The sequence below is a fragment of the Callospermophilus lateralis genome, chromosome X, assembly GCF_048772815.1.
Source record: "Callospermophilus lateralis isolate mCalLat2 chromosome X, mCalLat2.hap1, whole genome shotgun sequence".
Lineage (NCBI taxonomy): Eukaryota > Metazoa > Chordata > Mammalia > Rodentia > Sciuridae > Callospermophilus > Callospermophilus lateralis.
The window spans coordinates 82,025,049-82,049,751 of record NC_135325.1 but is presented as its reverse complement, the minus strand read 5'-3'; the positions used below and the strand labels follow the sequence as shown (position 1 = coordinate 82,049,751).

The 24,703-nt window shown below is 32.2% G+C and overlaps 1 protein-coding gene across 2 annotated transcripts in view; it reads left to right on the top strand.

The window, feature by feature from the left end:
* The window catches only part of Klhl4 (kelch like family member 4), a 94,488-nt gene that overhangs the window by 47,021 nt on the left and 22,764 nt on the right, over window positions 1-24,703 (top strand). For both annotated transcript variants that reach the window (XM_077106562.1, XM_077106561.1), the window contains exons 2-6: window positions 8,832-8,999; window positions 9,388-9,524; window positions 11,809-12,005; window positions 16,121-16,333; window positions 18,471-18,657. In XM_077106562.1, the coding sequence (XP_076962677.1) occupies window positions 8,832-8,999; window positions 9,388-9,524; window positions 11,809-12,005; window positions 16,121-16,333; window positions 18,471-18,657 (902 nt within the window). The remainder of the gene's footprint in view (window positions 1-8,831; window positions 9,000-9,387; window positions 9,525-11,808; window positions 12,006-16,120; window positions 16,334-18,470; window positions 18,658-24,703) is intronic.

The following is a 24,703-nucleotide window of genomic DNA, read 5'->3' as shown; positions in this document are numbered from 1 at the left end:
ATTGTTTCTGTGTAAAGTACTAGCAGCATATCTTTAGCAGTTGTTTTATCTTTAATTACAACAACTTCCTTAGTTCCAGTTTTACTCACAATTTACTGGGAAAATTTCAAGTTTTTCAAGTCTATTTGCTTTGCTTTCTGCTCCTGATTATCACAATAATCTTGGCTACAAACTGCCAGCAATACTCATGCCACCCCTGAAGGCTCTGCTGTCTTGAAATTTCTTCTACAAGTTTAAGAAGTCTGTCAAGTTTAAATTCAGGCTTACAGAAAGTCTCAGACATGAGCAAAATGTAGACAATTTTGCCAACATAGCATGAGTAGTGTTTATTCCAATTTCAATTGCAATAGAGTCTTCCTTCTCTGTTGAAACCCCATGAGCCTACTTTTTACGACCTAGAGTCATATCAGCATTCTGCTATTATGAACTCTCATGAGAATCATCCACTCAAGTCAACCTATGACATTCTAAAGCTTTTGTAGCTTGTATTTCTAAATTTTCCAAAATTCCTCCCACAAATTCCAAAAAGATCAAAAAGCTTTTGAATCACATGGTTAGGTTAGTCACAGCAATGACCCCACTTCTTGGTACCAATTTCTGTCCTAGTAAGCTTTTTTGTTACTGTAACTATAAGACCTGACAAGACACATTTTAGAGGAGGACAAGTTTATTTGGGGCCTCACAGTTTCAGAAGTCCTAGTTCATAGATGGCTGGCTCCATTGCTCTGTGCCTGAGAGGATGTAGAACATCATGGAAGAAGGGCATGACAGAGGAAAGCAACACAGGACATCACACCAGAAGGGGGGGAGGGAGGGAGGGAGGGAGGGAGGGAGGGAGAGAGAGAGAGAGAGAGAGAGAGAGAGAGAGAGAGAGAAAGAGAGAGAGAGAGAGAGAGAGATCCAATCAACAAGCACTAAATGTATACTCCAGAGGCAATTCCCCAGGGACCCACCTCCTTTAGCCATACCATCTGCCTATATAGTTACCACCTACTTAACCCCTATCAGATAATTGATTAATGCACGAATAAGGTTCAGCTTCTCATAACCCAATCATTTCATCTCTAAATTTTATTTAATTGTCTCACACATGAGCTTTTCGGGGACATCTAAAGCTTTTTAAAATTTTCCTGGAAGTCTTTCCATAGTAGTTAGACCAATAAATAATCAAACATGTTTCATCTAATTGAAGAAGAATAAAGATATATTTACTAACAAACTTAAACAGAAGTTTATTTAAAACCATTTAGGAAATGCAAATCCAAAAAACTAATGTATCAGCTTGCATACACTAGGATGGCTATTATTAACAAAAGGGGAAAAAGCCTAAAAAATAACATTTTTATTGAGCAGGTCTATAAATGTAATTTTTTTAAGTTAGTGAGAATGAAAAGTTGTGTAGCCACCGTGGAAAACAATATGGCAAGTCTTAAAAAATAGAACAGTACATTTACTCTATGATCCAGCAATTTCACTTCCAGGTATATTTATAGAATTGAAAGCAAGGATGTGAACAGATACTTGAAAATGCATGGTCATAGTGGCATTATTTATAATAGCCAAAATATGGAAACATCTGAAGGGTCCAACAATTGATGAGTGGATAAACAAAATCTGATATTCAGTCTTAAAAAGAAGGAATTTTGACACATGCTACAATGAGGATTGACCATGTAGCCATTATGGTAGGAAAAGTATCCAATCACAAAACACAAATACTGAATGATTTCACTTATATGAGGCACTTAGAGTATTCAAATTCACAGAGGCAGAAAAGTAGAATTGTGTTTGCTAGAGGAATGGAAAATGAGAGTTGGCTGTTTAATGATTATAGAGTTTCAGTTTCACAAGAAGAAAAAATCTCTAGAGATTTGTTGCAAAGTAATGTGTACATAATACCACTGACTGTTCACTCAAAATAATTAAAATGTTTTATAAGTATTTTACAATTTTTTAAGTTGAAGAAGACTAGGTGTCAGAGTAGTGTGATATGAAAGTCTCACAAAATTGCTAGGTTTGAATACAGGAGGGGAACATAAGCATCTAGCTCTAGATCCTTCTGAAAGTAATGTAGCTCTGCCAACACCTTTGGTTTAAATCAGTGAAATGCATTTTCAGACTTTTGTCTTCCAAGAACTATAAGAAAATAAGTTTGAGTTATTTTAAGCTAAATAAACAACAACAAAAAGATTAAACATAGAACTACTCTATTAGCCTGCAGATCAAGAGATCAAGTTTTAGGTATATTTAAAAATAATTAAAAGCCAAAATCTGAACAGATAATTGTGCATCAATATTTATAGCATTGTTAGTTAAAAAATCTACATGTAGAAAGAACCAAAATGACCATTGACATGTTCATGGGTAAACAAATTTTGGTATATTCATACAAATAACTCTTACTTGGCCTTAAAAGGAAGACCATGAATGAAATTTAAAAATATATGTTTTATGAACTAAAACCATCACAAATTGGTAAATACTGTATTGTATACTTAAATGAGATACCTATAGTGGTCACATTCATAGAGACAGAAAATAGAATGGAGGTTGCCAGAAGCTGGGGGAGAAGGGAATGGTGAGTTATTATTAAATGAGTACAGAGTTTTGAATAATAAAAATATATATTATGGACATGGACGTTAGTATTGGTTGCAAAACAATATGAATGTAATTAATGCCACTGAACCATATACTTACAATGGTGAATATGGTAAATTTTAGGTTATGTACATTTTGCTACACATTTAAAAATCAGGAATAACATAATACAAATCCATTCTCAAGTAATACTTGCAATCTATGTCAGGAAACTGAACTGATTGTGTTTTTAAAATGGTTAGGAGTTTGAAGATTCTTACCTGCATTCTGAGATTATTAAAGAAGAAACCAAATAACTGGCATTAGGCATACCAGCATTCTGGGCTGTGACAGTGAATAAAGCACGAAAGTTTTCCATATTAATTTTATAGAATCTGATATTTAATTGTTATTTAGTATGTTTCTTGGATAAATGCATGGATAAATCCAAATTACCTTTTTTCATTAATTTTTTTATTTGTAGTTGGACACAATACCTTTATTTTATTTACTTATTTTTATGTAGTGCTTAGGATTGAACCCAGTGTCTCGCATGTGCTAGGCAAGCACTCTACCACTGAGCCATGACCCCAGCCCCGCAAATTAACTTTTATATTACTATTCACTTGTATATTTCTTTATGTTCCTAAACTTTAGTGTTAGTTGATTGAGGACAGATACTTCGACTTTTTAGTTATTTCTATAGAAGGTAAATGTAAAAAGAGTAATACAAATCATTATAAATTTTCAAATGAAAGGGAATATTACATATTTGAACAATTTGAGGCAGAAGAAACTGCCTCAGTAAATAAATATGGAGTGAGAAATTGCACAGAGACAAAAATTGAATCAGCAATGTAATGAGATAATGTACAAGGGATAGTCAAAGAATTAGTAGAAAATAGCATACACTATGTAAAGGAAGATGTGATAGGGAGTATAAATTGAGGCCATGTTGCAGTTGTAAGGTAAGAAGTTTGTACTTAACCTGGTTAATAATTGTAAACTATTTAATTGTTTTGAAAATGAAATGGATTCATGGAGGTATGTTTTACTAACAGTAATCCAGCAATATCTTACAGATCATTTAGAGAACAGGAAGTCATAAGTATGAATATTAATTGAAAAGCTGTAGAAAGGAATCAGAGCTTACATCAGGCTTATAACAATTCATAGAAAAAAAGAAATTAGAGAAAGTAAACTAAAATTTTTAGTTGTCATTTACTTTTATATACTTTCATAAATATTTAGAACAAATCTGGAAAGTAAATTAATTATTGTTTTATAAAGAAAAAGATTTGGTGGCTGGGGATATGGCTCAGTTGGTAGAAGTTGGTAGAGTGCTTTGTTCACATGCACAAGGCCCTGGGTTCAATCCCCAGCACCATTAAAAAAAAAAAAAAAAGAAAGAAAGATTCCACGGGATTAATTAATTTGCTTAAACTCACAGACCTAGTAGTAGCAGAGGTATGGTACAAGCCTAATATTTTGTTATAAAATGCATAATCTTTTCACCATACCATACTTCATGAACCACAGTATAGAAAAATTTGAATAATTTATTATGGGTCAAATAGGAGAATGAGGTGTATCATATAACTCTTAACTTTGGAAGGAAAAGATGGAGCTACTGTGTGACATACTAAGTTTGACATACTAAGTTAAATCTTCCGGTAGAAGTGTCAGACTGGCCATTGGAAATGTCTTTAGCTTAACAGAGAGGATTTTTATAAAGATTAGAATTCATAGGCATTTGATTAATAGTTGGTCATGACAGTGGATTAAATTCAAAGAGGAAAGAGAGAGCTAAAAATACAATCTTCAGGATCTGGACATTTTGGAAATTGGCAGAGAAAGAGAGGCTGGTAGAATATATATATATATATACATGTCATAGAAACCAGAGAGGAGACAGATTCAAATAAGAGGGCATTGAAAATAATGTTAAGACAATGGGATCTGATTACAGGAAGAGGGACTCTAATACACATTTTCATATAGAATTTTAACTGGGATTTCAACATGTACTCAGAGATGTGGTTTTAACATTTTTCCAAAGATTTTCATTAGCCTTAATTTTAATGTGTGGGACTATTACATAAACATGTTTATAGTAAGCTTTGAACTGTATCTGAAAGTGCTTAAAGCAATATTTCTAACAATGATCTTTGGACTCTCAGTCTTTCACAAGCCCATTTAAATACAGAGCATTTCCTTAGAGGAATGTGGTTTTTAAATTTTACAACACAATTTTTTGTTTGGTACTGGGAATTGAATCTAGAGCCTCTTGACCATGGAGACACATCCATTTTTACTTTTTATCTTTAGAGAAGGTCTCAATAAGTTGTTTAGGGCCTCACTAAGTTGCTGAGGCTGGCTTTTAATTTGTGATCCTCCTGCCTCTATTTCCCTAATTGCTGGGATTACAGGCATACACCACAACCCCCGGTACACTATGAATTTTTTAAGGATATGTTATTTTATTTTTCATTGACATCTATGCCAAAACCACTATAGAATAATTGTATTTTGGCCATCAATTTTTGCCATATTTCAATTTTTACTTGTTTTAAAAATCTCATTGCAGTTCAATTATAGTACCATCCTGAGTTTAGACTCCAAGGGGAAAATAGTTTTTATTTAAGTTGATGATGATTTTTTTAAGTGCTGCCTAAGAACAAACATTATAAAATCCTAGTGCATTAAAGTAATAATTGAATTTTAATCTTAAAACTCAAGTTATTAGATTAGTATATATACATGTATTCTCTTACTCTGATGAGACCCTAGAAGCAGTCATACCTAATAAATTAAGCACACCTAATACCCAAATGTTGATTTCTAATATAATTAACCAATGAAAAGAACTTAGGATACTTTCTGAAATGTCTGATTATACTTAAAAAAAGTAAGCTTATGGCAACTTCTAGTGTCAGGCAGTAAGGGAAATCTAACAATAATTCTGTGATAATAAAATATGTCAAAGGGACAGATGAGCCAGTTGTAAGAGCTGCTAATGTTTAAACCTTGAATGATTTAAGCAACAGAATGAATGAAGCAGTATTAGTTTTTAAACCAAATTATACAGGAAAAGTCTATGAGCTGATATTTATATAAATACATCATACATTTATATATATATATATATATATATATATGTACATAAATATGTTTATATTATGTAATTTTATTACTGTTCCAGAGGAAAATGTATATTAAGTTATAAAAATTCAATGTAAGAATTTTTAAAACATTACATATTTATGTAAGTAAATCTTGTCAGTTAACTTAAGACTTAACTTTGTACATAAATCTTTCATTTCCATTATTTCATTTGGTTCTTAGAAGAGTCTTGTACCATAAACATAATTGCTGGTAGTCTTAATATTAGTTTCATCCCCATTTTGTAGGATAAATTTAATAATTAACAAGGATAATGTGACTTGGCTAAGATCACTCATCAAGTATATAGCAAATACTGGACTTAAATTTAAATTTAAGTATTCTGCCTTCAGATCATAGGATCTTTTCATTCCATCATCTGCCTCCCATGTTATATCCTGTAGTTACTATACAATAAGACAATGGGACAAATATTCTCTAATGCAGTGGTTTCCATTATAACCTCTGACTTGACATTATGATATCTAAACTGGAGACAAGAGAACTATACTTTATGAGCTGTAGGTAATTACTATGATTAGGTAGGTAAGTATCAATGTACTAGCTTTCCTGGTGGTGATCATTGCATTCTCCTTAGATAATAACCAAGAGTAGATTATAATTTTTTGCTTTATTTTATATCTTTAGATTAATATATTTGCTGTATTTTGAATGCTAGTATTTTGATTTACTCATATCTCTGAGCACTGATTTCTTATTTTAAAAATATTTTTAATTGTAGATGGACACAGTACCTTTATTTCCTTTATTTATTTTTATGTAGTTGCTGAGAATTGAACCCAGTTTTTCACAAATGCTAAGCAAGTGCTCTACCACTGAGCTACATTCTCAGCCTTGATTTCTTATTTCTTGATTTGACAAAAGAGTTGTGTCTGTATTTTGAAGCATAAGGAACTTATGTGTGGTTCATATTTATTGGATTTTTAGATTATTAAAAACCTGCATTTTGATTATGAAATACATTTCAGATATATAATAATTTCATTGTGTCCAAATAAGAGCATCCTAAACTAGTTTTAATCCTTGTCCAAGTTAGGGCTGATAAAAAAAAATAAGAAAATAAATTGTTCCCTCACCAAAACTTGCCAAACATACCTCTTCTTTAGAAAGTTCCACATAATTGCTGTATACATGATGGTAACTAAGATAATAAAACATTGAATGCTTGATTGACAAAATTAATGTGAATTTAACCATTACAGTTGCAGAGGAAATATTAAAATAATGTGAGTTAAGTATAACCTGAATGTTTTCCTTTCAGTGGTTCCAAGGGATTTTTCCTTTCTAGAATTAGTAAAGAAGATTGCCTCTAATGGGAAAATATAGGAAATTATTAGGCTATCCTTATCATATGTTAAAGAAAAAATAGTTAAATTTAGCAATGTTTATTTGAGAAAAAAAGGTTGTAGAACAGATTAAATTCTTTATGAAGATGATTTAGAATGTCTTACCTCCAATGTGGTAAGCTATATTTATAGGCAGAAAACCAGGAAAGAGCATAGCGATGTTATCTGATTGGTGTAGTTCAGCCCATTCACCTCATTTGATCATAATTTTCCAGCCTTTTTCCTGAGATTGCCTGAAGGTCCATCCTGCTATATTTGGATAGGTCTCAGTCACTTGATTTCAAGGTTACTATTTATTTGCATAGCAAGCTATGGTTCAGTTCTCTATGAATGGAGGCCACTGTTGGGACAAAATTTATCATCAAAGTATGGAGATTGGTTTAATCCAATCTTAATTTAACACATGGTACCCTGGTTGTTAATACATTATTGTAACTTAAAAATTCTTTAAAGTTAAGAAGATTCAGAGAGGAATCATTTATTTGAGTTATATATAGAGAGAGTAATATCACCGTGGATCAGTTTTCTGTAAAACAACATAGGCTGTGTTAGAGTTGAGAAATTTAAAGCTAAACCTAAATGTTGGTTGGAATATGATGCCCGGAAACAAGAAAGGTAATGAGCAATATATTTAATTCTGTTCATTCAACAATCAAATTTGTAAAACTCTACCAATTATAAGACTGTGTGTTTCTATAGGCATTTAGATTCCTCCACTGTGTGAAATTCAAAATACACTAGTACAGCTTTCATTATTATAAATACCACAGTGATCATATTTTCCTAAATATTAAGCAATAAATAGTGGAAATACATCAAGTTTTCTCATAAGATTGACATATTGTAAAGAAAGTTACAAGGACTTTCAGGGCTAAAAAATCTTCAAGAAATATTTCTGATGGTTAACGAGTAGCTCATAGACAAAAGTGGAATGAAAAATTTTTTTTTAATTATTTTGAAGAATGTCTAAAGGTTATGTGTTCTGTGACATAAATTTGATACCCATTTAGATTCAAAGAACAGTGGTATTTTCATGATTATATTTGTGCATATAATAGTTTTTACTAGGGTAAAGCATTCATGATTATGATTACATTCCAAATATAAATACTAACCATGATTCTTCACTTTAATGGAGAGTGAGACAGTAATCGTATGAACATATTTAAGATTACAGAGCTAATTTTAATTTTACTTTAATCCAAAATATTATTTTCTGAAGATTACGTGCCTAAATTTCTACTAGTGTTGCAGGATTCTCTCACAGAGAGATAGGAAACTGGTTTATTAGTCCCAGCACTGGCACAGTGGATTAATATCCAGAGGCTGAACACTATGCACAGCCAGGGATTGCCTTACATACCCCCATTACATGTTAGCTGCTTTTTCTTCCCTATATGGCAACATACATTCTGATTAAGTATTCTATACTATAGAGTTAGAACAGAATTGGACAGTGTCACCCCATAACAGAGTTGCAACAGAGTTGTGGCAGTGTTACCACAGAGTTAGAGCAGAGTTGCACATGCACACTGAATATACCATGTTGCTTTCTCTTTGTTTTTGGAGTATATGCACATAGCTACTGAATGTGTCAAGTTGCTTTCTTTTTGTTCTGAGAGAGCCCTTACCACACTAGATATGTGAATCTCTCTAGGAGAAACAAATGCAATTCTTATAAAATGTTATGATAAACTATATTATCATTTTCTTACCTTTCAGACTGTATTCACAGTATACTGAAGAAATGAATACCTCCAGGTCTGAGGAGCAATACCACGCTAAAAACCATGCAGAGCAAACTCTCTGTAAAATGGAGAACTACTTGAAAGAGAAACAACTGTGTGATGTACTACTCATTGCTGGACACCTCAGAATTCCAGCACATCGGTAAGTATACTTATGCAGACAGAATATACGGACAGTAGGGCCAACGTGAATGAGGGAGAATAAGCAAATTGCTCATAAATTGGAACACTGGACAAATAGATTTATTTTCCCACATTGAAAAAAAAAACATTATATGATCCAATTCTTCATGCAATGTTTAGAAGAACCAAAGTTCAGAGAGATTGTTGAAGGAAACAACACAAACTCTCTGAAAGAAGACCAGTTATTTATCTGGCCTTTCTAACTTCATTACATTTTATAGAATTATGAAAGATCTATGCAAATTCCAAACTGACCAGATTTACAAACTTATTGAAGAATGAATTTCATCTTTTTTGGTGAGATTATCAATTTGATTTCAGTTCTTATGAAACATTTCTATTTATAGGTTGGTTCTCAGTGCAGTGTCTGATTATTTTGCTGCCATGTTCACTAATGATGTGCTTGAAGCCAAACAAGAAGAGGTCAGAATGGAAGGAGTAGATCCAAACGCACTTAACTCCTTGGTGCAATACGCTTATACAGGTAAGTTCTGACATGAATTAACTCATTATAATTCTGCATTATATAAACTGTATTATTATTATTATTATTATTATTATTTTCAATCTACTGAGGATAGATGAGTTAAGTAACCTTTCTAAGGTAGTAAGAAGGGAGCTTACGAGTATTGAATCATAACAGAAAACAACGAAAGGTAAATAACATGCAGTAAAGTATTTTACCATGATAGTAGAGAATTATTTTAGCCCCCAATATAAGAAGATATCCCTCTTGAATAAAGTTAACAAATTCTTGTTTTCAAAAGAAAAGTGGAAGTAAATTTTGACTAATTCTCTACTATAAAATTATGTTCTAATTTTATAGTAGATAATTAGTCTCTTCCTTTGGGATTATAAATTCATATTTACTCAAATTCTAAAACATGACTGTGGGCCAACAAAGTATTTTGATCTTTTCTTCATAATGATTTGTTTCATCTTTAGGATCTCCTACTATTTAAATACCTTTATGTAATTATATATTCATAGACTCTTCTAAAGGCTACAAGTGTGCATCTTAGCTTTCTCCAGGAGAATTGTTTTCAAATAATTTTGTTTACATTGTGCCTAAAATAAATTTGAAAAACAAAAAAATCCCCTTAAACTTTTCATCATTGACTAAAAGTTTTTTTTTTTAATTTTAAATAGTTGTAAGGTGTAAAATTCATAATATGTTTTAAATATTGATATCTTTCAAAAGTAACAATTACACTTGCATATTAAATGTATCTGTTGATATCTCCACACTTTATCAATTTAGTACCAGTAACCATTCATTTGAAAGTATATGTGTAGGGAAATTTATCAAAAATTAAACATATTTTACTTACAACTCAGAGATTTCACTTTTAAATATATGTTCAAGAGAAATGAAAATATATGCACCCCAAAATGTGCACACAAATGTTTATAACAGCATTATTCATAATAATGAAAAAGTAGAAACAACCAAGCTGTTTATAAAATCTGAATTGATACACCAAACTTTGTAAGTGTATAACATGTATATTAATAGGCAATACAAAAGGAATGATGTTCTGATAGATGGTACAACAAGAATGTAACTTTGAAAACATCATACCACACAAAAGACCACTTATTGTATTATTCCATCTGTCTTAGGTGTCCAAAATAGGGAAAGTCATAGAGAAAATGCATAGTGTTTGCCAGAGTATAGGCAAAACTGGGAGTGACCATTTGCAGATATAGTTAATACTTTTTTGCATCTTATGAGATAATGTCTGGGTTTTCTTTTCAAACTTCAAGAAAAGAAATAACACAAGAAAATGTATAAATGAACCAGATTACTTTACAACATATTTCACAGACTGAATTAAATATAGAACATGTCACAAAATGCTTATGGTTGTGCAGTCATATTGATACATATTAAGTTATTTTTAGAAAGAAAAACTTAAAGAAATAGTCACTTTGGCTAAAACATTAAAAGTGGGGGTATATCTTAAAAATAACAATGTTTGCAATAAATTATCAATAATGCTTGCTCTAAAAATTGTAGATATATCATGATAAAGGAAATGATATAAATTACTTCTGATCCCATTTTTAAAAATTATTACATATATTTTTAAACAAAGTCTATTTTTTATAAAAGCAAATACTCATATAAGCAGTTATTTATATGTAGACCCTGTGCAACATTCTCTTCCTTTTGAGTCACTTGTAGGGCTCAAGTCCATGAATAATATTTGGGCAAAGATACCTTTACCAAATAATAGATCCAAAAATTTGGATATAAATTGCTCTTCTCATTTACCAAGATCTTTAGCTTCTCACAAATGACAATTATTGTATATGGTCAATGGTATAATCTCTGTACAAAATGACATAATGTGCCTTGATTCATGATGTAGACAATTTTTACAGCTTTATTTAGGTATGATTGACCATTAAAAATAATATATTTAGGGTGATGTTCTTATGAATACATTAATAATAAATGACTGAGATAAGATTTAAATTCAGACTTAAGAAAAAACAATTTGTAGTTTTTGTAATGTTAATATTCACTGTTCACTTACCATAGTCCTTTTGATATTATACTTTGGCTCCCTTCAGTCCTATTAGTGTTTACACTCAGTCTTCCTTATGTATATCAGGCTCAAAACATATTCCTAGAGTATAACTACAGTATAGGAAAAAAAAAAGCCTTAATTTGGAGGAAAATGGAAAATTCAACTAACTAGCACATTTTTGCCATTTTTTATAGGAAACATAATCATTGTTTACTTTTTCAAATAATTTAGGTGTCCTTCTATTAAAAGAAGATACCATTGAAAGTCTGCTGGCTGCAGCTTGTCTCCTGCAACTGACACAGGTCGTTGAAGTCTGCTCCAGTTTCCTCATAAAGCAGCTCCATCCTTCAAATTGCTTAGGAATTCGATCATTTGGAGATGCCCAGGGCTGTACAGAGCTCCTCAACGTGGCACATAAGTACACCATGGTAAAGTCAATTGTTTCAAAATAACTTGTACAAGTACTATGTAAATACTGGAATAAAATTAAAAGCAATATATAAACATAATTTACAGGTGACTTGCACATAATAGATAAAAATATTTGTCTAGTTGAGCAATACTCAATTAAATTTTGTTAATCTTTGGAACCAAAAAGTTTTATTAAATCTCAAAACTTGGAGAAATGAAAATAATGCCAAAATTGAATTGTGCACGTATATATCGCAAATCAGATCTATATTATTAAGAAAAATATTAATTTGCTGATGCTTTTGCATAATTATTTAATTTCTAAAATTGACATGTTATGATTTGTAATGAAAGATAAATATCACTCAATAAGAAAATGCTAATATTAATAGATTAATTGAAAGAGCTTAAGAATTACCAAAATTAATAACTCAGACAATTTTTTAGAGCTCTTACTTAAAATGTGCTATGCACTGGGTTTATACTCAGCACCACAGAAAAGCAAACCAAAAACCCTCTACAATTCTACTATTAATTATATTGAATTAAATGAAAGTGTCAGAATGCTAAACAAGTGCTCTATCACTGAGCTCTGTCCCTAGCCCTATCAGTTTGTGGTAATTATTTAAAATTTCCATAGAATGAAATGATCTTTATTTAGTCAGGTGACAATCACATGAAATATGAGTTGTAAAGAGGCAAGGAAAACTGGACAGAGAATATAAAATAAGCCTTAGCATTAATGTTAATACTATCCTGATGCAAAGAAGAAAATGAACTTTTTTAACCTCTGAGAGTACTGACTGACATAAGAGATGGATCTATCTATGAAACCTAATAAAGAATATTTTAAACAAGAAATGTTTCCAGTTATTTAAGTTTTAAAAAAATGAAAGTCATGTGATTACAAGTGAAAAAAGAGAATGGCATGTAAAATTGACTAGTAAATGTAACATTATTTTAGTGTAAAGACCATATATATATATTTTCTACAGTTTTACCCTGATCATAAAATTTTCAAATTTCTAAAATTTGCATTCTCTAAAAATTTCTTGTAAATTTTTCTTCTTCCTTCTTCCCACTCCATATCATTCCTAAACATTTGAAATTGCAAATATATTCCTTAAACAGTACCATTGTGTGGTAATCACATTATAATGGATTTGCATTTTAAAATGTGTCATTTAATTATGCTATTTGTATTCATGTGTCCTAAATACACATGCAACAGAATCTAAAGGAACAGCAGTTATGTAGTTCAAAGGTTAATCTTACCCACAAAAGCCAAACATGAAAACTTCCTGTTAAATTACTTAAATTCTTGAACTAAGTATTAACAGTTTCCTGCCTGGTATCTTACTCTTGCAGACAAAATAAGTTCTGATAAACAGCATGAATTATTTTTGTTACACAAAATGAACTTGTCTTCCTTTTCCTATTATGTGTCCCAAACTGAGTGTTAAAGCAGGATGTGTATAAAAATACAATGGTGTTGTCTCCCTTAATCCTCCTTTAGTATTATGTTAGTATCTATTGTGAGTACAATAAAATAGGTAAAGGGTTTGCTATAATAGTACTTTTGTAATACTGCAAATAATTTTAGACCATATAATAATGCAAATAATTTTTTAATATTTGTTTTTAGTTGATGTACCTTTATTTTTTATTTATTTATATGCGGTGCTGAGGATCAAAATAAGTGCCTCACACATGACAGGCAAGTGCGCTGCTACTGAGCCCCAGCCCCAACCCAAATACTTTTGATATCTAAGAATAATGTTAAACAATTTAGAGATACAATTACAATCAGGTGAACTGCTAGATTGAATAAGCAGATTGTCCTTTATAATGTGGGTGGGCTTCATCCAGAAATACCCTTAGGGCGACACCCAGAAAAATATTTGGTCAAATGTCTGGGCACTCTGTGACCTAAACAAGTTCACACATAAAATTAACCATTTCAATCATGTAAATAGTTGTCTGTACCAATGAATCATTCAGCAAGCATTCTATATTCTTTTGTTAAATTTTATAGCAATTTAAATGTAGATCTGGAAAAGAGTTTAATAGTGAACACAAGACACAAAAGAAGATTCTTGGGAAGGTACATAGAAGAAAAAAATTGTTTACCTTAAACAAGGAGCAAAATAATTTCAAAATCAAAAATTTAAAATCAGACTTTAGGGCTGGGGTTGTGCCTCAGTGGTAGAGTGCTTGCCTCACATGTGTGAGTCACTGGGTTCAATTCTCAGCACCACATATAAATAAATGAATAAAATAAAGGTCCATCAAGAATAAAAAAAATATTTTTTAAAAATCAGACTTTATGCATTACTAATTATTTGTCTACATGTACTGAATACTTCAGTGTCATATGTTGATAATTTAAAATAATACATATATTTGTTATTTAGACTTATCCATATTGCCCAGCAATTTTCAATAGTCTTATAAGACAGCAACTCGAAGTCATACAAAATTTTATCAGAAAATCAAATTTCTGATTGTATGTAGTATGAACACCAACTAAACCATTTCTACTACTTTCTTTACTCCCTCAAATGTATAATCAAATTTAATAGACTATAATCCACCTTTTCCATTGAGTAGGCATCTCTTTCCTTTCTTTGTTCCTTTTGTGTCATTGTAAAATAGACACAAAGGAGAATGAAACAATGTTTTTCCATTATTTACCATAGTTTCAGAGCTTATGTAAATGCTGGCTATTGGTACCCCTACGTTTTACGTTTTACTAACTCTTTAATAAAAATATTTTATTACTTACCAAAAAGTTTTAGCATTTAAAAAATGCCATAGACATTATGTTAGAGGGTTACATCTAAGTCCAGATTTTGCAGCTTAATAGATCAAATAATATGTACTGCTGTCTTTCTCATCAGAGTAATTTCACTTCCTCGTAAGAACATATTTTGGAGGGTTTAATGCTTGTGAAATATTTTATTAAAGTGTGAAATGCAGTATGAATGAGATATATTAGTAACACTATTGTCATCATTTTCTATGAGTGAGAGGATTTTCAATATTTCTTTTTAATAGATGAGTTAGTTTGAAACTTTATGACAACAGAGCTTCCTTAGGGATCTATCAGCCTTGAGAATGCTGTATGGATAATTTTGTTATTAGGCTAACTCAGTTCTATAATGAGTAATGTACGAGTAGAGATGAGGGATTGATTTGATTCATCCAGAGTCCTCAGATATTCAGAGTCTGTCTTACTCTACTCTCAGAATATCTGTTTGCTGTGTAACATAAATTACCAGGTGCACATGTTTATGTCCATTTCAGAAGCATATTTTATAGCATTCAAAACTTCATATCTTCATTGTGAAAAATATTGTAGATTAAAATATTTCAAAAATATGTAATATTTATAAACTAGAAAATATGGTGGTATTTTGATTAAAAATGGAAACACAGCTGTTTAAAATTTGATACTTGCCAAAATACATGAGAAAACATTTATAGAAGGGACATTGGAGATATAACAGAAATTGAAATATAGCCCTACTCTTGTCTGAAGGAACATTTCATAACCCCTTTCAGATTGTCAAATCTGTTGACTGTGATGCATTAGAGAAGGATCCATTTCCCTTGGTCAATAGTAGATTATTCTCTTCCATAAGAGGAAAGACTTTTTCATTTATCTCCTTTTATCATCTCAAAAAAGTACAATCAGTTGCTGCCTCAAATACATAGCTAGAGTTAACTCTCCCAGACCTTCAGGATTGCTTCCACCTCAAAACTTTTCAGCCTTTCTTTGGGTCTTTTTACTAAAGATCAACTAGGCAGTCAGTTCTGGAGTCAAAAACTCTTTTTGTCATGTAAACAGCTAGAAGAAAAAGCAGTATTATGAGCTCTGACATTCTTCATTCTTCCCATGTGGCCTGTGAAGTTAAAGACTTTCCTTGTGTTCATTAAATAATTCCTAGTGGAAGCACTTGGACCCTAAGTTTCAGAAGGCTCCAATACTTCTGTCAGCACCTATTTCTATAAATGGATATATATCTATCTGACATTTTTAAAGATTAATAAAATGAAATCCTTTGATATGCTTGTTTCCTTAAGAAAATTCTAAAATACAAAATTTCAGTAGATGACCTTTCTTTTCTAGGAACACTTCATTGAGGTAATAAAAAACCAAGAATTCCTCCTGCTTCCAGCTAATGAAATTTCAAAACTTCTGTGCAGTGATGATATTAATGTGCCTGATGAAGAAACCATTTTCCATGCTCTAATGCAGTGGGTGGGTCATGATGTTCAGACTAGGCAACAAGACCTGGCAACGCTGCTTTCTTACATCCGACTGCCATTACTTCCAGCACAGGTATGGAAATTTCCCCAGGTAATGTATATTACAGTTCTAAACTACCTCCAGGCACCAATCCATTCTTTTTGAAATTATTTTTTTAGTTGTAGGTGAACACAATGCCTTTATTTTTATTTGTTTATTTTTATGTGGTGCTGAGGATTGAACCCAGTGCCTCACCCATGCTAGGTGAGCACTCTACCATTGAGCCACAACCCCAGGCCACCAATCCATTCTTTGATTGCCTATTTATTCAGGGAATATTCAATTTAGTGCACTCAGTATTTATTTCACAGAAAGTCATATTCAGCCTTTAATTAGAAATATTAATATGGAAAGAGAGGAAATATGGATCAAAATACAGATAATCCCTACACATCATTATGTTAATTAGTTTCAGTTTCCTCTCTTGCTAAATAGCACTTGTACCAAGCAGAGAAAATAACTAGTCTGACGCTTTTTCTTTTACTGCTCACCTTCTAGGCAAGGTGTTTATAATAAGTATAAGAGCCTCCCACAGGAAGGTCTAGAAAAGAATCTGATTCTGGATAATATCTACCACCATGAGTAATTATCTGCTATGATTGAAAGCATATTTTCAGATACACTAGAGCATCATTATAATGGCATCCTCATCAGGCTTGCCAAACTGAAGGAATATAGCAAGGATGCTTCTAAGCAAACAACATTGATTTAGCCCCAAGGTTGACTTATCTCTTACTGAATCTTCATATTTGCATTTTAGTGAGACTGCAGTGCAGTGCCACTGCATAATTCCATCATTGATTGTAAGCACAATTTTTTTCTTTAAAAATTTATCAAAATAGATATTATTTATACTATATATAAAAGTATATTACCCATATGCATTTCATATTTATTGGTTCTGTTAAAGTCCTCAAACAGCATCCACATCAGAAAGAGGAGTCTTGTCTAGACTTAGATAGCTTGTGATAGTTTCATAAATATTAAAATTAATATTAAAATTAATATTAAAATTAATCCATTTTTCAACAACATTGTTAACTGAATGTTAATATTGAAAAAAGATTGTTAATCCACTGATAGTTTCTCCATATATTACTTTTAGCTGTTAATTAAATCCCATGAAACTACATTCTTGCTTTTAAGACTCCATACATGTGCAATACAATAACATTGATCACCCTTCTAACTATATAAATTTATCCAAAGGGCAAGGCAATGGTAACACCTAAAAAAGAAACATTAACATATATATGTAATTTTAGACCCACAGTTCTAAATCTAGAATCGATAGATTAACTTCATAAACTATAGAAATTTTATGTTTATGTGAATATATGTATGCTTATGTGTGTTATTCTCAAGTGATTTATTAGATTCTCTTAGACAGCACCATTTAAAATGTTATTGTCCCAGAGGAGGAAGGAGGGAAGTGAAAGGAGAAATACTAGGAATGATACTGGCCAAATTATATTGTTATATTATGTGCATGTACCAATATGTAACAATGAAGCCTAGGATTATTTACATCTATTTTATACTAATAAAAATATGGAAGAAAAATATGTTCCTGTCCTAGCAGTACGGCATTACCTAGGTGCTTATTAGAAACAATTTCTCAGGCCCATTTAAGCAATATTTGGGGGTCATGTTGAGAAATTTATATTTTTAAAATCTCACCAGATGAATTTTAGACATGGAATTTTAAGATGCACTGGTGGGTATAATATATCAGAAGTCTTTAATTTTACATTCCTTTAAGTCTGTTTGACTTTTTTAGCAAAGTAATTTAGTTTGAAGTTATTTTATTGGCATGAAGGGAAATTTCCAGCTCAAACATACAACCAGTAGTCTTTTGTACTCTTATCTCTGAGTACGTTCTGTACCTATAATATGGATTATTTAAATAATAATAGTAACAATAATAATTTTATAAGTGCTTTTTTATATTCCTTCAGATGATATATGTACAAATTCAAGTGGAACTAAGTTGCAATAGATCATTGATACTACTATGAAACTTCTAGTCATTTACATGATAAGTGAAAATAAAAATATCTTACTAATAAGAAACTTAAACTAAAAAATAAACACTTGAATTAGCTTCAGTTATCTTCAAATTTATATAAACTTAAATATTTTCTATATGCCATGCATCATTACTTTTCAGTTACTGGCAGATCTAGAAAATAGTTCCATGTTTGCTGGTGATCTTGAGTGTCAGAAGTTACTCATGGAAGCTATGAAGTATCATCTGTTACCTGAGAGAAGACCCATGATGCAAAGCCCTAGAACAAAGCCTAGAAAATCAACTGTGGGGTCTCTTTATGCTGTGGGAGGCATGGATGCTATGAAAGGTAAAAGAGAGAAATAGAAAGTGCCTTCATTCCAGAAAGAAAAGATATAGTAAACATTCTCCAAATCAGGAAGGTGGTACGAAAGCCATGTTAAATGAGTATATGTATATATATGTGTGTGTGTGTGTGTGTGTGTGTGTGTGTGTGTGTGTAAATTTTCATAAATAAGTTATTTAATGTAATTCTGTGACCTATTTTTTTCCTTTTCTTATGAGATATAATGCTTTCACTGATGTTGACTAAACTCCTAATAGATACTTTCAATGTATGCAAGGAATTTTCAATTTGAATATTCATATTGCTATATGAAATGTTTTCAAGGACCACTTATTTGATGTTGGTCATAAAGGAAAAGGACAAGGACCTTCATATTTATTTTTTGAGAGAAAGAGTAGTTTCTAGATCATGTTCTCAAATTCTTGTTAGATAGATATTCAAAGACTAGTTAAAATAATCATGAAATGCTGGAATTCAAATCTGAAAATAATGATTTTTTATAAGAATTTCATCAAATGTTATAGGGGACAGTTCCTGAAGCCATTATATCCACCAAAACCCTTTGTAGAACTTGTTTTCTATAGTTCTGCCTCTTTACACTTGATATCTCAGTCTTTCAATCCATATTGCTATAATAGAAAAAATATTTCAAATTGAGTTGGTTGCATATAAAATAAAACCATCAATCTACTTAAAGATAAAATTTATTAGTAAATCATACATAGAATGGCTACGTTGTAGAAAATAATACAAAACTAAAAGTTTTATACTACTGGAAACATATTTTTTCCTCTGATAAGTGTAACTGGAAATTGGAAGAGTACACAAGAAATATTCTGATTAATTGTAACCTTGTTGTTTACTTTCCTGTTTTATGTATGGGAATAAGTTAGGTAATTTTTTTTAACTTTCTTTTTTTTTTATTGGTTGTTCAAAACATTACAAAGCTCATGATAAATCATCTTTCATACATTTGACTCAATTAGGTTATGAACTCCCATTTTTATCCCAAATACAAATTGCAGAATCACATCGGTTACACACTCATATTTTTACATAATGGCATATTAGTGACTGTTGTATTCTGCTACCTTTCCTATCCCCTACTATCCCCCCTCCCCTCCCCTCCCATCTTCCCTCTGTACCTCATCTGCTGTTGTTCAATTCTCTCCCTTGTTCCCCCCCTTTCCCCTCACAACCTCTTATATGTAATTTTGTGTAACATTGAGGGTCTCCTACCATTTCCATATGCTTTCCCTTCTCCCTTTCTCTCCCCCAACTCGTCTTTGTTTAATGTTAATCTTTTCCTCATGCTCTTCCTCCCTGTTCTGTTCTTAGTTGCTCTCTTTATATCAAAGAAGACATTTGGCATTTGTTTTTTAAGGATTGTCCAGCTTTGCTTAGCATAATCTGCTCTAATGCCATCCATTTCCCTGCAAATTCTATGATTTTGTCATTTTTTAGTGCTGCGTAATACTCCATTGTGTATAGATGCCACATTTTTTTTTATCCATTCATCTATTGAAGGGCATCTAGGTTGGTTCCACAGTCTAGCTATTGTGAATTGTGCCGCTATGATTATTGATGTGGCAGTATCCCTATAGTACGCTCTTTTAAGATCCTCAGGGAATAGTCTGAGAAGGGCGATAGCTGGGTCAAATGGTGGATCCATTCCCAGCTTTCCCAGGAATCTCCATACTGCTTTCCAAATTGTCCTCACCAATTTGCAGTCCCACCAGCAGTGTACAAGTGTACCCTTTTCCCCACATCCTCACCAACACTTATTGTTGTTTGACTTCATAATGGCTGCCAATCTTACTGGAGTGAGATGGTATCTTAGGGTGGTTTTGATTTGCATTTCTCTGACTGCTAGAGATGATGAGCATTTTTCCATGTACTTGTTGATTGATTGTATGTCCTCCTCTGTGGAGTGTCTGTTCAGGTCCTTGGCCCATTTGTTGATTGGGTTATTTGTTATCTTATTGTTTAATTTTTTGAGTTCTTTGTATATTCTAGATATTAGGGCTCTATCTGAAGTGTGAGGGGTAAAAATTTGTTCCCAGGATGTAGGCTCTCTATTTACCTCTCTTATTGTTTCTCTTGCTGAGAAAAAACTTTTTAGTTTAAGTAAGTCCCATTTGTTTATTCTTGTTATTAACTCTTGGGCTATGGGCGTCCTATTAAGGAATTTGGAGCCTGACCCCACAGTATGTAGATCGTAGCCAACTTTTTCTTCTATCAGACGCAGTGTCTCTGATTTGATATTTAGCTCCTTGATCCATTTTGAGTTAACTTTTGTGCATGGTGAGAGAAAGGGATTCAGTTTCATTTTGTTGCATATGGATTTCCAATTTTCCCAGCACCATTTGTTGAAGATGCTATCCTTCCTCCATTGCATGCTTTTAGCCCCTTTATCAAATATAAGAAAGTTGTAATTTTGTGGATTGGTTTCTGTGTCCTCTAATCTGTACCATTGGTCCACCTGCCTGTTTTGGTACCAGTACCATGCTGTTCTTGTTACTATTGCTTTGTAGTACAGTTTGAACTCTAGTATCGCCATACTTCCAGATTCACACTTCCTGCTTAGAATTGGTTTTGCTATTCTGGGTGTTTTTTTTTTTTCCATATGAATTTCATGATTGCTTTATCTATTTCTACAAGAAATGCCATTGAGATTTTGATTGGCATCGCATTAAACCTGTAGAGAACTTTGGGTAATATCGCCATTTTGATGATGTTAGTTCTGCCTATCCATGAACAGGGTACATTTTTCCATCTTCTAAAATCTTCTTCTATCTCTCTCTTTAGGGTTCTGTAGGGTTCTGTAGTTTTCATTGTATAAATCTTTGACCTCTTTTGTTAGGTTGATTCCCAAGTATCTTATTTTCTTAAGGATATTGTGAATGGAGTGGTTTTCCTGATTTCCATTTCAGAAGTTTTGTTGCTGATATACAGGAATGCCTTTGATTTATGCCTGTTGATTTTATATCCTGCCACTTTGCTGAATTCATTTATTAACTCTAGCAGTTTCTTTGTAGACCCTTTTGGGTCTGTTAAATATATTATCATGTCATCCGCAAATAGCGGTAATTTAAGTTCTTCTTTTCCTATTTTTGTGCCTTTAATTTCTTTTGTCTGTCTAATTGCTCTGGCTAGTATTTCAAGAACTAAATTGAATAGAAGCGGTGATAGAGGCCATCCCTGTATTGTTCCAGATTTTAGAGGGAATGCCTTCAGTTTTTCTCCATTTAGGATGATGCAAGCCTGAGGTTTAGCATATATAGCTTTTACAATGTTGAGGTAAGTTCCTGTTATCCCTAGTTTTTCTAGTGTTTTGAACATAAAGGGATGCTGTACTTTTTCGAATGCTTTTTCTGCATCTATCGAGATGATCATATGGTTCTTGTCTTTAAGTCCATTGATGTGGTGAATAGCATTTATTGATTTCTGTATATTGAACCATCCTTGCATCCCAGGGATGAATCCTACTTGATCCTGGTGCACAATTTTTTTGATATGCTTTTGAATCCGATTTGCCAGGATTTTATTGAGAATTTTTGCATCTAGTTTCACTAGAGATATTGGTCTGTAGTTTTCTTTCTTTGAAGTGTCTTTGTCTGGTTTCAGTATCAGGGTGATGTTGGCTTCATAGAATGAATTTGGAAGAGCTCCCTCTTTTTCTATTTCCAGAAATAACTTGAAAAGTATTGGTATTAATTCTTCTTTGAAGGTTTTGTAAAACTCTGCTGTATACCCATCCGGTCCAGGGCTTTTTTTGGTTGGTAGTCTTTTGATGGCTACTTCTATTTCTTCCTTTCTTATTGGTCTGTTTAAATTGTGTGTGTCTTCCTGACTCAATCTGTGCCAGATCGTATGACTTAAGAAATTTATTGATATCTTCACTATCTTCTATTTTATTTGAATATAGGGTTTCAAAATAATTTCTAATTATCTTCTGTATTTCTGTAGTGTCTGTTGTGATATTACCTTTTTCATCCCGTATGTTAGTAATTTGAGTTCTCTCTCTTCTTCTCTTCGTTAGCATGGCTAAGGGCCTGTCGATCTTATTTATTTTTTCAAAAAACCAACTTTTAGTTTTATCAGTTTTTTTAATTTTTTTTTGTTTCAATTTCATTGATTTCTGCTCTAATTTTAATTATTTCTTGTCTTCTACTACATTTGCTGTTGTTTTGCTCTTCCTTTTCTAGGGTTTTGAGGTATAGTGTGAGTTCTGTTATTTGTTGGTTTTTTCTTTTTTTGAGGAAAGAACTCCAAGAAATGAAATTCCCTCTTAAAACTGCTTTCATTGTGTCCCATAGATTCCAGTATGTTGTGTCTGTATTGTCATTTGTCTCTAAGAATTTTTAATCTCCTCCTTTATGTCTTCTGTAACCCATTGATCATTCAGTAACATATTGTTCATTTTCCATGTGATGTAGGATTTTTCCTTCCTTCTTTTATCATTGATTTCCAGTTTCACTCCATTATGATCAGATATGGTGCATGGTATTATCTCCACACCTTTATATTTACTAAGAGTTGCCCTGTGGCATAATATATGGTCTATCTTTGAGTAGGATCCATGTGCTGCTGAGAAGAACGTGTATCCACTTGATGATGGTTGATATATTCTATATATGTCGGTTAAGTCTAGTTTATTGATTGTGCTATTGAGTTTTGTAGTTTCTTTATTCAGCTTTTGTCTAGAGGATCTGTCTAATGGTGAGAGCGGTGTGTTTAAGTCACCCATAATTATTGTGTTGTAGTCTATTTGACTCTTGAACTTGAGGAGAGTTTGTTTTATGAACATTGCAGCTCCATTGTTTGGTGCATACAAATTGATAATTGTTATGTCTTGTTGATGGATGGTTCCTTTTAGCAGTATATAGTGTCCTTCTTTATCCCTTTTTATTTAACTTAGGTTTGAAGTTGATTTTATTCAATATGTGTATGGCCACTCCTGCTTGCTTCCGAGGGCCATGTGAGTGGTATGATTTTTCCCAACCTTTTACCTTCAGCCTGTGTATGTCTTTTCCTATCATATGAGTCTCCTGAAGGCAGCATATTGTTGGATTCATTTTTTTGAGCCAGGTTACTAGCCTATGTCTCTTGATTGGTGAGTTTAGGCCATTAACATTTAAGGTTACAATTGAAATATGATTTGTACTTCCAGTCATGTTTTTTTATTTATTTATTTTAGTTTGACTAGTTTTTACTTTTCGGTTATTTTCTTCCCCCTTTACTGAGACACCTCCCGCTGTTAGTTTTGGGCACTATTTTTCAATTCCTCTTCTTGTAGTATTTTGCTCAAAATGCTTTGCAATGCTGGTTTTCTGGCTGCGAATTCTTTTAGTTTTTGGTTATCATGAAAGATTTAAATTTCATTGTCAAATCTGAAGCTTAATTTTGCTGGATACTGTATTCTTGGTTGGAATCCATTATTTTTCAGCGTTTGAAATACATTGTTCAAGGATCTTCTCGCTTTCAAAGTCTGTGATGAAAAATCAGTCATTAACCTAATTGGTTTACCCCTGAATGTAATCTGCCTCCTTTCTCTCGTAGCTTTTAATATTCTATCCTTGTTCTGTATGTTGGCTATCTTCATAATTATATGTCTTGGAGTTGGTCTATTACGGTTTTGAATATTTGGGGTCCTGTAGGCTTCCAGATTTGGCAATCCATTCCATTGTTCATCTCTGGGAAGTTTTCTAGAATTATTTCCTTTAATATGTCGTCCATTCCTTTGGTTTGAATCTCTATGCCTTCTTTTATCCCGATGACTCTCAAATTTGGTTTTTTTATGACATCCCATATCTTTTGAATAGATTGCTCGTGGAATTTAAGCATGTTTTCTGTGTTGACTATATTCTTTTCAAGTTGATAAACTTTGTCTTCATTATCTGATGTTCTGACTTCTACTTGATCTAGTCTATTTGTAATATTCTCGTTTGAGTTTTTAATTTGGTTTATAGTTTCCGGCATTTCTAGGATTACTGTTTGATTTTTTTTTAAGATCTCTATCTCCTGGTAAAGTTCATTCTTTGCCATT